Source organism: Ictalurus punctatus, chromosome 15, assembly GCF_001660625.3.
Source record: "Ictalurus punctatus breed USDA103 chromosome 15, Coco_2.0, whole genome shotgun sequence".
Taxonomy (NCBI): domain Eukaryota; kingdom Metazoa; phylum Chordata; class Actinopteri; order Siluriformes; family Ictaluridae; genus Ictalurus; species Ictalurus punctatus.
This window is the reverse complement of record NC_030430.2, coordinates 10706742-10721622: the sequence shown is the minus strand read 5'-3', so window position 1 is coordinate 10721622 and position 14881 is coordinate 10706742. Positions and strand designations below refer to the sequence as shown.

Sequence of the window (14881 nt, the reverse complement as noted above, 5' to 3'; positions counted from 1 at the left end):
ATTTATGATTACAGCAGCATTTCTTAGGTAAAAGTCTACGGTATCCAGGTGAGACTATCAACTGAAGCAAGTGTGAAACTTGAGCATAAACTGTTTTTAGGAAGTGAGGGTATTTAGGAGATCCACAGAGCCCGTTTGAGTCCTCGGGGCTCGTTACAAGGTACTACGTCCGAAATCGCATACTATGGTAGTACGTACTAATCAGTATGTGTGTGTTATGACTACAATCCCGCACATACTACATCCGCCGTATGAGCATTATCATGTGACCTTCAACGTCATCACAAACACTAAAATCTTAAATAAGTTAACAATTTATTCGGGTATTGTTAAACAAGTCATATTTAACCAAGGTTTAACACTTAAAAAAGAGCCGACAATGTCTTCCGCGTTTTCTTCTTTTCTTTCTATCCTGAGCTCATCCGCACCCGTCCCGTTGCATCATGGGATTGTTTGACTCGCGTAGTATGCGTCGGTTGCGTACTGCAAAATCTTAACGGAAGCAGTACACCATCCGGGTATTTCTCGCAGACTTGGAATTCGGACATACTACCCCTCTGGCGTACTGCTTTTCGCCTTCGATATAGTAGGTAAGTATGTGGTTTCGGACGCAGCCAAAGTCTTTTCATTTGGCACGCGCGCAGTCCCCCATGCGACCTTCTTCCCACTTTACTTCCGGTTCACACTGTTACGCCATGACGTCAACATCTGTCTGAACAAACCGACGCAAATTCACAGAAAAGGGAGCGCCGGCAAAGAGGAGGTAATAAATACAGCACTACGTTTCAAATGAGCTCGGCTTATTAGTCAGACATGCGTTTTAAATGATTATAAAAGCTGTTTTTAAAGAACACACATGTTCTCGCGCGTGGAAGAACGGGAGAGAATGCGTGAGTGTAAATGTAGACGGCTCGGTGTAGGAAGTTGTGAGATTGCTAGCGGCTCGGTGGAATGAGACAAAGCGTTTATACGGAGTCCGAATAGTAAGCGCGCATGAATTATATTAGCTAACTAAATACGCCCCCCTTTTTTAATAAATAATCATCGTAAATCTTGCCTATTGCCGTTTAATCAGTTTAGTTAGCTTGTCTTACTGTACGATACTTGAGCGAAACAGTATATATCGCTAACCGGTAGCCCCGTTATTTACTCAGGATTAGCTAGCTAGCTGGTCTGTTCAGTTAGCCAGCTATGTATTAGCCGGCTTTGCTAGGCTCGTTGCTAACGTTACTTCCCTTTCTCGGGGTCGGAAGATGTGTCGGCTCTTCGGTCGACAAAGCGCTGAATTACAGCGCAATTTATAATGAAATTTAGTCAATTATTTCGCCATAACTGGTTAATTTGCCGATAAGCGTGATTATGTTCAGTCATGTCTGAATATATATAGCGTTAGGTCCTGCTATATCACGTCGGTGTGATTGTGCTGCAGGGAAACAAGAAACGATAGCGTACACATCTACACCCGTAATAAATATGAGGAGGAACAAAAAGCATCGCGACATGAAGTGCGTGCTAGTGACCAGTACAGTACTCTGAGTACCGTATTCTGAGCTGATCCTTAACTGTGAGGAAGCCAGAGTACTCTGTGGCCCACAGTGCAGGAGTAATCAGCGGCCTGGCTTCTGTTCCACACCCTCACTCAGTACGTGTACGTGGACTGCAGTAATCTAATTATTGACCTTATTCTGCATAAGATAATATTAGATGAGTTGCTTTTAGAATATTCCTTTAATGTTCCCGTTTTACGTGTTCTAGAACATAGAGCGATTACACACGTCATTACGTCCCCACGCCACGCCGTTCGACATCCCTCCAGAATTTCACGTATCGACATACAGTCGGTCTTCGTTATGGTCCCGTATACAGTTCTGTATTTAATTTTTAATTTTACGAAAGCTTCAAGTGCACTTAATTATTTGTCATGCTATACGTGCAAATAGACGACTGCTTGAAGCTGTGGGCTGGGTCCCAAACCGCATATTTACCGAAGTACATGTATTTCTTCTACTATATAGTAGGTAAGTACGCGATTTCGGACGCAGCTGTGCTCTCTCGTTTGCCGTCAAACGGTTGAACACTGCCGTGTGTGAGCGTGTCCTGTCGCAAAATGCGGTGAAAACTCCCACACAACCTTAACAGTGGGTATGTTTACATGGATAACACTAATCCAATATTAACCCGATTAAGAAACTAGCATGTAAACAGTGATTATCGATGACCTTAATCTGGCTAAAGTCATACTCGAAGTAAACACAAATCTAATTAAGATGTGGAGTATTCCTGTTTTAGTCACATTGTCGAATTATTGTTGTCCATGTAAACGTACTGATTGTTAGACATGTTTTTATCCAAAGCCACTCATAATTCATCTGAGCAGATGAAGGTTAAGGTCATGGTCCCCAAGAAACCCCCATGAAATTTGTTTTAGGGTTTTTTGTACTACTCTCTAGCTGCTCTAGACAAAAATAGGTCAGTATGTCGGTTTTTGTAGATATTTGTAATAAATAAATAAAATTTACAAATTACTGTTATAATTTCCAGGGAAGCGATGCAAAAAAGTTGTGTACTTGTCCAATTTTCATCCAAGCAAATATTCTCTAAAACACATTTCTCCTGCTTTTTTAAAGTCCCTATGAAATCAAATTTGAAATTTTGTGGGTTTTCCTATGATTGTTAGCCTTAGGGTTATTGATAGCAGTCCCTCCAGGGTTTTGCAGTTGTAACAGTCAAGCGATCGCCGCAGTATTCGTCAAAATCACAGCAGAGTTTCCGTAGATTTGCGGCAAGACTTGTCATGTGACACCATCACAACGCGCATTCAATCAAAGCCCTCTTCGATTCATGGGCATCAAACATGAGAACAGCTACAAAGTCTTATTTACCAACAAACATCACTGCGAAAGACACCAATTTTGTGCGACTAAAATTTTGCCAATTCAAGAAGTTTTCTGCAAAAAGCACAAAAAAACAGTTGCATCGCAAATAATTTTTTTTTAAATATATATAGCCTCAGCAAAATCGAGCACTTTTGGCCACAACTATCACAAAAAAAACTCCACAAAGTCCTATGGACTGCTGTAAGCTAGTGTTGCTCCAAAACAATGACAAAATTCGCATTTAGAAGATATGTGTTCAAAATTTACAGTCTTTCTCTACCATCAAACGGGATCAACAGTTTTGATGACATCATTCTGCATGTCAGCTTCTCATCAGATTTTCTATCCAATCAAATGCTTCTCTAGAATCTGAAGTGTCCCGCCCCTGATGTTCTTAAATTCACCTTGTCGAAGTTGCCGTTGTTCGGCAATTGACGATTTTTAAAAAACTGTGTGGAGCCATTCAATGTGTCCCGCCCTGACTCGCTGTTTCAGTGGAAATTACGCATGTGGTAACGCATCGAATAGTGCTGTGCTTTTCAAGGCACTTCCCCGGGGACTTTAAATAACTTGGGCAGGACAAATCACTGTACAGCAGCATCTAATAAGGCTCCAACATGAGTCGTCGGTGTAGTTGAGGTCATGCAGCGTCGTTCATGTTATTCTCCTTTCGAGCAATCTCAAGCTATGCACGCCTGTACTCATTTCCAAAATCACGATCTCTGCTCAAGCGTGTGCAACCGTTGCTGGCTGCACGAACTGAAAAGGTCTGTATGTTGTGATACAGATAATGGGTGCGCAGGAAACAGCGAGCAAGCATTTGAACACAGTAAGGCAAGGTTCTTTGTCTGTTTTGTGTGTGAGAGAGAGAGTGTGTTGTGCAAAAATCTTGTTTCTCTATACAGTTTTATTATATTGCCTTGTATTAAATGGCAGTCTTTCTACCCCTCTCTCCTGTGGGGAGCCTAATGCTGTCACTGCTGCGGGAAACAAACAAGCCACGGCCTTGGACCGACTTGCGGTGGCTGAACGTCTGTGCTCTAGGATGCTGAACACGTAAATCGGCAGAGAGTAATCCTACACGACTTGTGACCTCTTATTTATCCAGATTGCTACGTTGTTGTTTCGATTCAGTAGGAGGTGGGGTGCCCCCCCGACTTCCTGTTTTAAAAGGAAATACGTCAACATACAGAATCAAATTGCATCTCTCATGCTATTTTGTTGCTACTTAAAAGGCCCAGGAGTGGTGCTGAAACTCACGAGCTTATGACCTGTAGCACAGTAACCACAGAGTTACCACTCAGCGTCCGGTTTTCTGCTCTCGCCTCAAAAGTCACGAGTCTGTACCAAGTATATAGAAATCAAATAAACGAGTAATTGAATTCAAATGTTCCAGTCTGAATCACAACAGTGCGACCTTTAAACTTCGGGCCACACCTCCTGAGTCCCAGGAAGTGATTCAGCTACCCCTGTTTTTTACTCCCATTCGCACTGTTATGTTTCCAGCTTGCCATCATGTACTGATTAGATATTACTGGTTTGTTTAATGTAATGTTTCTGCGCCCCTGTCTAATTCTAGGACATGGCTGTAAATGTGTACTCCACTTCAGTGACGAGCGACAACCTGAGTCGCCATGACATGCTCGCATGGATCAACGAGTCTTTACAGATGAACCTCACAAAGATCGAGCTGCTATGTTCAGGTGAGGTACACCTGAACAGTGCATAAAATCCTGCGGGTACAGGTCAAGAGCTTCAGTTAATGTTCACGTCAGACATCAGAATAGGGGGAAATTTGATCTCTGTGACTTTAACCGTGGCATGGTTGTGGGTACCAGATGAGCTGTTTGATTACTTCTGAAACTACTGAACTCTCTTGGGAATTTCCCACACATCAGTCTTTAGAGTTTAAGCAGAATGGTGCAAAACACATAAAACATTGCGCGAGCGACAGTCCTGTGGGTGGAAACGCCTGCTTGATGAGAGAGGTCAGAGGAAAATGGCCAGACTGGTTTAAGCAGCCAGGAAGGACGTAGTAACTCATGTAATCGCCCTTTACAACCACGGTGAGCAGAAAAGCATCTCAGAACGCAGAAAACATTGAACCTTGAAGAGGATGGGATGCTAAAACAGGAGACGGCCACATCAGGTTCCACTCCTGTCAACCAAGAACAAGAAACTGATTCACCCAAACTGGACAGTTGAAGACTGGAAAAAGACCAGGTGATTTTCTTTTTCTTTTTTTCCCTAATCTTCAACTGTGCAGTTTGTGTGAGTCTGTGCATGATTGCCTCAGATTCTTGTTCTTGGTTGACAGGAGTGGAACCTGATGTGGCCGTCTCCTGTTGTAGCATCCCATCCTCCTGAAGGTTCAATGTTTTCTGCATTCTGAGATGCTTTTCTGCTCACCGTGGTTGTAAAGGGCGATTACATGAGTTACTATGGCTTTCCTGGCTGTTTTCCACCCACAGAACTATTGATCACTTGATGTTTTTAGTGTTTCACACCATTCTGCTTAAACTGTAGAGACTTGTGTGTGTGTGTGTGTGTGTGTGTGTGTAAATCTCAGGAGATGAGCAGTTTCTGAAATACTCAAAGCAGCTCATCTGTGAACAATCTTATGTCCCATTTTGATGTGAAGATTAACTGAAGCTCTTGACTTGATTTTTATGCATTGCACAGCTGCCACATGATTGGCTGATCAGACGACTGCATACATGAGCTTGTGTACAGGTGCTCCTATTAAAGTGGGCGGCGAGGGTATAATATTAGAACAATGAGCTGCTTGATCATGTTATGTATACAGAAAAACATTCAGTGCCTACTTATTCAAATAATATAAATGAATATTTTAAGAGTAATTGTTGCAGTGTGCTAGTCGCTGTTAGAAAAGTAGCCTGTGTAGTATCCTGAATAGCAGGGAATTTTTCTCATGTCTCCTGAAGCATACTCGTCCTTATCTTGTCAGTAGATGTTTATTGCGTATATCTAGAGCATCGCTTTTTCAGTTTAAGCATAAAATTGTTTTAATGTCTTAATTATTCCCCCCTACACACACAGGTGCTGCCTACTGTCAGTTTATGGACATGCTCTTTCCTGGCTGTGTGCCGTTGAAGAAAGTCAAATTTTCAGCGAAGTTAGAGCATGAATACATTCACAATTTTAAGATCTTGCAAGCTGGATTCAAGAGAATGGGTGTTGACAAAGTGAGTAGCCTTCAGTGATCCCCAGTTTGTACTCTACATATCTTGCGCGTGTGTGTGTGTATGTGTGTGTGTGTGTGTATATATATATATATATATATATATATATATATATATATATATATATATATATATATATATATATATATATATATATATATATATAAATATATATAAATATACAGTATCTCACAAAAGTGAGTACACTCACATTTTTGTAAATATTTGATTATATCTTTTCATGTGACCACACTGAAGAAATGACATTGTGCTACAATGTAAAGTAGTGAGTGTACAGCTTGTGTAACAGTGTAGATTTGCTGTCCCCTCAAAATAACTCAACACACAGCCATTAATGTCTAAACCGCTGGCGACAGAAGTGAGTACACCCCTAAGTGAAAATGTCCAAATTGGGCCCAATTAGGTCTCAGGTGCGAATGGGGAGCAGGTGTGTTAAATTTGGTGTCATCGCTCTCACACTCCCTTGTACTGGTCACTGGAAGTTCAACATGGCACCTCATGACAAAGAACTCTCTGAGCAAATGAAAAAAAGAATTGTTGCTCTACATGAAGATGGCCTAGGCTATAAGAAGATTGCCAAGACCCTGACACTGAGCTGCTGCATGGTGGCCAAGACCATACAGCGGTTTAACAGGACAGGTTCCACTCAGAACAGGCCTCGCCATGGTCAACCAAAGAAGTTGAGTGCACGTGCTCAGCATCATATCCAGAAGTTGTCTTTGGGAAATAGACGTATGAGTGCTGCCAGCATTGCTGCAGAGGTTGAAGGGGTGGGGGGTCAGCCTGTCAGTGCTCAGGCCATACACCGCACACTGCATCAAATTGGTCTGCATAGCTGTCGTTCCAGAAGGAAGACTCTTCTAAAGATGATGCAAAAGAAAGCCCGCAAACAGTTTGCTGAAGACAAGCAGACTACTTGGAATACTGGAACCATATCCTGTGGTCTGATGAGACCAAGATAAACTTATTTGGTTCAGGTGGTGTCAAGCGTGTGTGGAGGCAACCAGATGAGGAGTACAAAGACAAGTGTGTCTTGCCTACAGTCAAGCATGGTGGTGGGAGTGTCATGGTCTGGGGCTGCATGAGTGCTGCCGGCACTGGGGAGCTACAGTTCATTGAGGGAACCATGAATGCCAACATGTACTGTGACGTACTGAAGCAGAGCATGATCCCCTCCCTTCTGAGAAGCATGATAACGAATCCAAACACACTTTCAAGACGACCACTGCCTTGCTAAAGAAGCTGAGGGTGAAGGTGTTGGACTGGCCAAGCATGTCTCCAGACCTAAACCCTATTGAACATCTGTGGGGCATCCTCAAATGGAAGGTGGAGAAGTACAAGGTCTCTAACATCCACCAGCTCCATGATGTCGTCATGGAGGTGTGGAAGAGGACTCCAGTGGCAACCTGTGAAGCTCTGGTGAACTCCATGCCCAAGAGGGTTAAGGCAGTGCTGGAAAATAATGGTGGCCACACAAAATATTTACACTTTGGGCCCAATTTGGACATTTTCACTTAGGGGTGTACTCACTTTTGTTGCCAGCGGTTTAGACATTAATGGCTGTGTGTTGAGTTATTTTGAGGGAACAGCAGATTTACACTGTTATACAAGCTGTACACTCACTACTTTACATTGTAGCACAGTGTCATTTCTTCAATGTTGTCACATGAAAAGATATAATCAAATATTTACAAAAATGTGAGGGGTGTACTCACTTTTGTGAGATACTGTATATAAAAAAATATACACACCTGCTATAGCTGCACTATGCTGATTGACCCGCATGTGTGTGGATTACTAAACAAACAGTCTCGTATTTGTTTATAGCATCGGCAGTTAGAGATTTAGTTGCTAGGTTCATCTTTGTGGAGGAAGAATGTATGTGTAATTTTCCTGAGAGATCAGATAAGTGTCTGCGCTTTATCTGTGCCTCAGATAAAAGTTAAGCCGCTGTGCAGTGCGCATGTCCTCAACCGTTATTCGCATGTCCGTTATTCTCACTTCACTCGTCCGCCTTCAGAATTTGTTCCCTAGCGTTATTCCATAGCATCATGGTCAGTTTACTGTTTAATAATCTCCTCCCTGCTTTAGATCATCCCTGTCGACAAGTTGATAAAGGGCAAGTTCCAGGACAACTTTGAGTTCGTGCAGTGGTTTAAGAAGTTTTTTGATGCCAACTACGACGGGAAAGACTACGACCCGGTGGAGGCACGCCAAGGGCAGGACACAATGCCTGTGCCCAACCCAGTCATGCCTGCTCTCAACAAGCCCAAAAAGATCCTGAACGCAGGTTGGTTGATTTGGATGAGTTTTAACATGCTGTGACTTGTAAAGCAGCAGCCCAATGAGTTCCTTCCTTTCTCATACGCAACAGGTCAAGGTTTCGTCTGTTAACTTTTACAAGTATTTTCATGAAACTCTGCAGAGCTTGCTCACAGTGTCTTACCACACCTTGGTGTTTTCTGCTGACTGTTTCTAATGTGTGCTGTAGATGTATTGATAATAGATGTTGAGGGTGGTGTTTTTTTTGTTTGTTTGTTTGTTTGTTTTGCCATTCTTTTTCTAAATATAAACTCTTTATTCGTCTTTTTACAGAAAACGGTTACACTTCTAAAAAGATAACACAACCAGCTACTATAATTGTAAAAATAGTATAAATCATATAGATAAAGATTTTCACTGCATCAGAAATAAATTTGTTGCATGTTTTCATAGTATCTGATGCGTTACTTACGGAAATATAGCCATAGCAAATGTCATAGCAAACTTCATGATGCTTGTAAATATGAAAAAGTTCCCCAAGTACAATTCTTATAGTTAAAGTCAGTACAGTTTGCGCTTGGTGGAAATGTACAGTGAAGGGTCACTGGATTTATCATGAGTGTATAATAATGATAATTATCACGTGTGATCATGACCTGTAGTATTGTGCGTTTTTTTTTAAACTAGTATTTTTCTGAGGTTCTGATTAACAAACTGACTTTTTCTTTTGATTAAATACAGTCTGAAACTAGTTAACCAGAAATAGGTACATGTTTATTTAGTTTTCTTTAAATGTCTTTGCCATAATGAATTGTGTTTAAATGGCTTGCCCTGCCCATAGTGCATACTTCATCAATTCAATCTGTCAGAACCTACACGGATGTAAAGCAATAACTGAAATATGAATTCCCACCAGATGTACTGAACTTTCATCCGGCTATTTATAGGCTATTATTTATATATATATATATATATATATATATATATATATATATATATATATATATATATATATATATATTTATATATATATATATATATATATATTTATATATATATATTTATATATATATATATATATATTTATATATATATATATATATATATATATATATATATATATATATATATATATATATATATATATATATTTATATATTTATATATATATTTATATATATATATATATATATATATATATATAAATATATATATATATAAATATATATATATATATATATATATATATATATATATATATATATATATATATATATATATATATATATATATATATATATATATATATATATTTATATATATATATATATATATATAAAATATATATCTCAGCTGATCATACTGAAACAGTGAGGGTGCACCTTAGGGAAAGACTGTGTAATGGACAGTGTTTTTGCATTATGTGGTGAATAGTAGTGTTAGCTGACAGCTTTCACAAATATCATGCATTTTTCTCATATTGCGTCTGACGTTTTACATTTTCTGATATTTTACCTGACACACACGCAGATGGAATTTTTGTTCTTGGTCTTCCCTAAAAACCTCAAATATCTGTCATTTCTATAACTGTTGCTTTGTTTATTTCAGCGCCGCAAAGAGCAGCTGTTGCCAAGGTAGCACCCAAGATGACTCCTAGTTCCGCACGGAGGCCAGGGGCCGGTGGTGACGACGAAAGGGCGGAGCTTATACAAGAGGTGTTTTTAAGTATTGATGCTAGAGTAAAAATAATACATTTCATTTATATATGTAGCTTCTCGAAAGCCCTATATTACTGGAGTGGTTTGTAGTAGTAGTAATAATAATAATAGTAATGCACACAACCCAAGACACAACATACAAGAAAACATACAGCTTTTTTTTTATTCTCAAATATTGATACTCACTACATGTATGTGTTCTTTTCTACCAAAGGAGAGACTTTTTTTTCCCCCTTTTCATTTAAATGCATAATATCCATGTCTCCCCTTTCTCAGGTGAATATTCTGAAGTCCACGATCCAGGACATGGAGAAGGAGCGAGACTTTTACTTTGGTAAATTGAGGAACATTGAGCTGATCTGTCAGGAGAAGGAGAGTGAGGGAGACCCCACCCTGCAGAGGATTGTGGATATTCTCTATGCCACAGATGTGAGTAGAGAGCAGAATTTGTTGACACTAATACATTCACAGCTGTGGCTCTGTGTGTATTTATAGTAGCTACATCGTAAACCGATATGAGCTGACCAATGAATTTAAAGTTACACTACATTTTCTAAAGGCTCGAATTTCGAACACCTCCAAGCTAGTAAGGTCTACGCTAACCGTTTGACTCTTATTCTGTGTCTTTGGCCTTGTCCTGCAAGTTTCTTCTTGGGACTACCATAGATCTGTAAAATGTTTTCATTTGGAGAACCGGTCACAGCGTGGTACTGATTTTGCATCCGAAGTAAAATTGGGCAACGTAAAGATGTTCACCCTACCATCAGGAGATCACAAGTTTGAATTCAGACAATGTTACAGGGCAAAATTGGCCTTGCTCTCTCTCCCCTGTCGATGTCTGTGAGCTCACGTGTGCGGAAGAGGGCAAGTGTTTTACACAGCACTGACACAGCATTTGATGATGCAGCTATTCAGTAAGATGGGGAGGCTGGCTTCGTGTGTCTCAGGGGAAATGTTATGCGAGCGTCAACTAATGGGTGGGAATTAGCAAATGACCAAATTGGAGGGAGAAAGTGGTGGGTGAGGCATGGGATTTAGAACATGGGAGAGCCTTTCATGTGGATATAGTACCAATAAATGTGTATATAGTTCTAAATATTGACCTGTTTTAAACGTGATAGATTTTATTTATTTATTTGTTTCTGTCCTAAGAGCTTAATTTAGCTGAGCTGCAATTGGGCGGCCTAAGTTTTAGTTTTCTTTAGTTCTTGTATTGAAATGGTAATTTAATATCTTCTGAGACAGATGGATAGCACTGTAAAGCGAATAGATTTCTCATAAATAATTTGACGAAGGGACGAAAAGCACATCAAAAACGAAGACATTTCATTTCCCCGTCCAAATCGGCGGTGTTTTTTTTTAAGCTAAACATTACCTAATGTATGTAGCACGTTGAAATTCTAAACATAGTGTAGTTTAAGAGAATCATTCCGTTCCATGACAGTGTCTCTTCTGTCTCTCCTGTAGGAGGGCTTTGTCATACCAGATGCTGAAGCAGAGGACCAGGAGGAGTTCTAATGCCTATTACTAGATCCAGCTGTGTCCTTGTCTCCTCCCTCATCTCTACACATTCACGCCCTCCTGCTGTCTCAGATCAACGTTACGCATTTTGGACTCAATGAACACTGTATGGAAAGTAATTTGGGATGCATACAGAGTTAAAGTAGCTACATTAGAAGAACCTCCTCTGATGCCTTCTTAGAGAAGAGCACAACGCGGCCGCTCAGCTGATCTCGCTGGGTTCAGGAGAGTTGGAGCATTTCGTCTCTAAAAATTCAGTATCGCGTAACGTTCCTGCAACTTCAGTGGAACTTGCAAATTTTTTCATTGTTAGATATTCATCTTTGACCGTTTTCTTTTTGCCAGGGTGTGAATAAAGGGGATGTCCTCTTTCCCTCACACAATGGGTGGCATGTACGTCATCATAATAATGCTATACTAATGATTTTTTTTTATATTTAAAAATGTACTTCCTTCACAAAATCTTAGTTTTTGCCTTGGGTTCAGATGTGAATTAGTGAAAAATCCTTTTAAAAAAACAAACAAAAAAAATCCACATCAGTTTACATTGCTTTTTATTCCTATGCGATTATTTTTGTGAAAGGCTTGTAGCAGTCACCTTTTCTCCAGCTTTGATCCTGTGACTGTGCCTTATAGACTGAGTGGAGGGAGACCAGTCTGATGTCTGTGTTCGTCTTTGTGTGTCAGAATAATTTTCTCATGGTCTAGGAAGTACGTTTTTTGCAGCAAAGAGGGTTGATTTCGTTTATGATCGTTCCAAAATCGGCCGCAAACTGCCACGATTGTGATCGTAAACTTTCTCGGTGGTCGTTTGGGATGTTTTTTCTAACTGTGATATCAGCATAGTTGCAAAAAAAAAAAAAAAAAACATCCTCTGCGACATAATCATTCTTAATATTTGATTTGTTTGTGGAGAAAAAAATAATCATTCTTAATTCATTGTCCGCTACAGCGGTGGATTCAGGCCAAATTAAGAAATAGCAAGACATATTCCACATTTTTGCACTTGGGGTGCATAGATTTTTTTAATTTTTTTTTACTACTTAATATTTAATGTCATTTTACCATTTCACACCTTTTAATCTCTGCCTTGGTAGAACTCGCATTCTGTATTGGCAAGTGTTTAAATCAAATTAAAGAAATGTTTGAACATTTGCTTATTTTTTTCATTGATGTTTTTGGTTCTGAAATAACTGTAAGGCTTTCAGGTGCAGACGTTCAGTCTTCCTTTTCTCCCCAACAAATTGTGCATGGAAGGTAGTAGGTTACTAGGATTCATCTATAAGGCCAAAAGTTCACAAGTTCCATCACAGCAATATGTGCTTTTTGAACATCCCATTTTTGCTATTTTAGTAACCTCCAATGTTCTGGAAAGGCTTTCCAGTAGGCTTTGGAGCGTGTCTGTGGGGATTAGCCCATTCAGCCACAACAGTATTAATGAGATCAGGCACTGATGTGCGAGGAGACCTGGCGCACGGTCGGCATTCCAGTTCATCAGATATATGTTCAGTGGGGTTGAGTTTGGGGAAGGCTCACATATGGGTGTGACGGTCAGGTGTCCATATACTTTTGGCCTTGTAGTGTATTTTCAAATACGTTAATGTTTATGTAGAATGGTATATCTACAAAAATATTGTGATCGATTTTTAAAATGCTTTTTTTTTTTTTTTTTTTTTTTAAACCCAAATTGTAGATTACATTACATTCCAGTTGGGCAATAAGAAGAGGCCACTTCTGCTAGTGTAAGAAGAAAAAAAACAAGCAGAACATTGCACCTCCTGTAGTATGTAATTCTTACTTTTTAAGTTGTATCTAAAGAAATCCCAACACATCACATCCATTAATTTAATTTCTGGTCAGTTGTTTGGACTAGGGCTTAGATAACGTAGAGACTTTTTCCTGATGATTGTTGATCACTATGCTTACTGTATCTTCTCATGTAGCAGTAATGGAACAGAACTTCTGCTTTTATTAGCTGGTTATTCAAATATATTTGGGTTTTGGCTTTATACACTGAAATGTTCAACTTCTTTAGTTCTTGGCACTGTTATGCCCAATGTCCAACACTGTCAAGGTTCTTGCTCTTGCAACACTGCCTGACTGTTATTAGTCTAATGCCTTGACTGATCCTTCAACATCAGCGAATAAACAGTTCCGTTCACTGAAGGTTTGTTTTTTTTGTTGGTTTGTTTGTTTTTGTGTCGGTCAAAAGTGAAGTAAACTTGGTATCACCATGAGATGCTAACGTGCAGTGGTTTTTGGAACCTGGGTCGCTGATAAAGACACTCCAAAGAACAGAGTGCTGTAATAAAAGTAGCAATCAAAATAAAAAACGTTCTGGGATATATTACATAATCAATCTGATGTTCCTCTTTTGTTTGTGCTGTATGATGGTAAAATGCTGTGTAATGTATCCAGGTTTAAAAATGGAAAGTAACCAAATCGCAGTGGTGCTCTCTCTTCTCCGAATATTCAATCTTGATCTTTTTGTTCTTTGGACTTCAGGATCATCTACAGAGATGACTTCTACACTGTGAGCTTATTGCGGCTTGTGTACTTACCCGCTTAATTTGAATTTTTTATTTTTACAATGTTCTTCTCTGGTCCAAGCTCTTTTTTTGTGTACTTGGGTGTGTGGAATTTCTCCTTTTTAAACTGTATTTGCCATCATCAGTTTCTTACAAATAAAACAGTATTACATGTGTGTACTGATAAGCTGTTCTTTCCATTGCGTCTCTGCTCTTTTTGAATTATACACTGCCAGCTCCATAAGTATTTGGACAGCGCCAATTTTTGTAATTTTGCCTCGGTACACTGCCATTTGAAATGAAGCCATGAGGGAAGTTGTAGCTTGGTGGTTAAGACGATGGACTTGTGATTGGGAAGGTCATGAGTTCAAATCCCAGCACCACCAAGCTGCCATTGCTGGACCCTTGAGCAAGGCCCTTAACCTTAAACTGCTCTGAGATCATTGTAAGTTGCTCTGGATAAGGGTGTCTGCGGTAAAAAATATTATAATAATTTAAAAACGCACTTGAGATGTGAATGAAGTGTGGACTTTCAGCTTTAAATTCAAGGGGTTTAACAAAAATACTGCATGGAATTACAACCACTTTTTAAATGGAGTCCCTCCATTTTCACAAGCTCAAAGGTTAAACGTAAACTAACAAGCATAAATATTAGGGTTCTTTTTAATACTTGGATGCAAATCTTTTTAATGACTACCTGACGTCTGGAACCCATGGAAATCGCCAAATGCTGAGTTTCCTCCCTTGAGATG

The 14881-nt window shown here is 39.5% G+C and overlaps 1 protein-coding gene across 3 annotated transcripts; it reads left to right on the top strand.

Annotated features, from left to right (window-relative positions):
• Positions 1-469: 469 nt before the first annotated feature.
• Positions 470-14316, top strand: mapre1b (microtubule-associated protein, RP/EB family, member 1b). Of its 3 annotated transcripts, none has more exons than XM_017486281.3 (7): positions 470-590; positions 4456-4579; positions 5937-6082; positions 8192-8390; positions 9971-10077; positions 10357-10509; positions 11548-14316. In XM_017486281.3, exons 2-7 carry the CDS (start codon positions 4459-4461, stop codon positions 11596-11598), a joined length of 777 nt encoding a protein of 258 aa, XP_017341770.1. In that variant the 5' UTR covers positions 470-590; positions 4456-4458; the 3' UTR covers positions 11599-14316.
• The last annotated feature ends 565 nt before the right edge of the window (positions 14317-14881 follow it).